This window comes from Entamoeba invadens (assembly GCF_000330505.1).
Source record: "Entamoeba invadens IP1 unplaced genomic scaffold scaff_1105074725519, whole genome shotgun sequence".
Lineage (NCBI taxonomy): Eukaryota > Evosea > Mastigamoebida > Endamoebidae > Entamoeba > Entamoeba invadens.
The window spans coordinates 45817-47672 of NW_004440393.1; the positions used below are offsets into that span (position 1 = coordinate 45817).

A 1856-nucleotide genomic window follows, 5' to 3' on the forward strand; every position below is an offset into this window, starting at 1 on the left:
TAAAATATAATATAAATTCCATATAAAACCCAGCCAACCCCAATCCATGAAAATCTCTTTGTGTATATCAATCATTTTAATTATATTCCAAAAATATTTTGTTTGTTTTTATTGTGTGAATACACACAATCACATTCAAAATATTTGGTATAAAAACGAAATACAGCACTTTATATCATTCAATGTTTTCTGTCTTCTTGCTCATTGCTGCAGCACTTGCGGCTTATCCAAACGACTTACAATACTCGGTCCCATTTTGGCATGTTTATGTTGGGATTGATACACATCTTGGAAAGTCGTTGAATTACGAACTTGATGTTCCAAACAACATTGGCAGCAAGTGTTACACAATCACAACTGGTGTTTCTGTCCGAATTGAAAACACACAGTTGAGCATTTTTGACAATGCCAACTGTGATGGGTATAGAAAAACATACATGGATGCTAATGAATATTACAAGCAATGTGGTATTTGCAATGGATTTGGAATAGCTGGGAGTGGATACCCCGCAAACATGTTGATTCCCCTCGACAACCCAATCATGGGCAAATTTGTTGTTGATACGTCAAATGCCAATTGCCCCGCTGGTAATTACATTCCATCGTACATTCTGTCAACACAAACTGAACTTGGCTTCAGTTACATCTTAGGTGGTGTTAATAACGTTTACAACTTTGGATTCAGAATTAATCAAACCGACAAAAACCACGTCAAAGGCGAGTGGCTTGACAAACTCCCAACAGACTCAACAGCAAAAGTGTTGTTCTCAATTGAAAACAACAAATGCACACTTGTCAAAAACCACTGGGTTAAAATCCAGTTAGACACTTTTGATGTTGCCAACTGTGAGATTGTAACACAGGCTGGTAAGTGCTACAAAAAGAGAGCCGCAGTCGATCCAGTGGATCCACCAAAACCAGTCGAACCATCACAGCCAGAAACACCAGAGAAACCATCCGAGCCAGAAAAGCCAGTTGATCCACCTGTGACTCCAGTCGACCCTTCAAAGCCCTCTGAACCAACCGATCCAGAAAAACCAGTAAACTCTGAAACAACTGAAAACTCAGAAATCTCAAATTTGGACGGTGCTTACTCTGTTGCCATTTTTGTTGCGATTGGATTTCTTGTTATGTTAATATAACCAAATTCATTTTAGTCAATTTTATGTTATATTATAACAGTAGAAAGAATAAAGATCAAAATATATAATAGGGATTAATTAATCTGTTTTTAGCTTTAAGTTTTTTAATAAAAAACGGCAAACAAACAGGGTTTTGAAGGATACAAATGTTGTAATAAGGTTTCGGCCTATTATTTAATCACTATTTGAATGACAATAAACAAATTTCCTTGTTTATTTTTTAAAATTGTTCAGAAATTATTAATTTATTATCGAAACAATGATACTGGTTGAAACAATAGTACTACATTTATACTTAATTATAATAAAATGTTTGACAACTTTTTATTTTTTATTATAATCTTTATTATTCTTTAATGTTTGAAATAAAATTAATAAAAACAATCATTTGTTATATTTATTACCACCAAAACATGTGTTAATTTAAATTTCTATATCTTAATACACTTTTATCTATAAAAAAACACCAAACTTTTTCAGTTAAAGTATTATGAAAAATCAGTGTGAATTGTCATTGGGCCAAAAATAATGTTATTTAAGGTTTAAAAACGTTTTAAGTTTATTTTTTGTTATTCGACGTTGTTAAACTAAAAAACGACAATTTTGTTCTTCAAAATTTATTGAGTTCAAATCAACAGATTGTGCTAAGAGGAAAATTGGTGTTTTGATATAGAGTTGGGGGAAAAAATCTAGCTCGATAAGAAAAGAAAATAA

The 1856-nt window shown here is 32.3% G+C and overlaps 1 protein-coding gene across 1 annotated transcript; it reads left to right on the forward strand.

Moving 5' to 3' along the window:
• Positions 1-182: 182 nt before the first annotated feature.
• On the forward strand, positions 183-1142 carry EIN_482740 (hypothetical protein; the record flags this gene model as incomplete). Its single annotated transcript, XM_004256923.1, has 1 exon — positions 183-1142. One exon carries the CDS (start codon positions 183-185, stop codon positions 1140-1142), a length of 960 nt encoding a protein of 319 aa, XP_004256971.1.
• Positions 1143-1856: the final 714 nt, after the last annotated feature.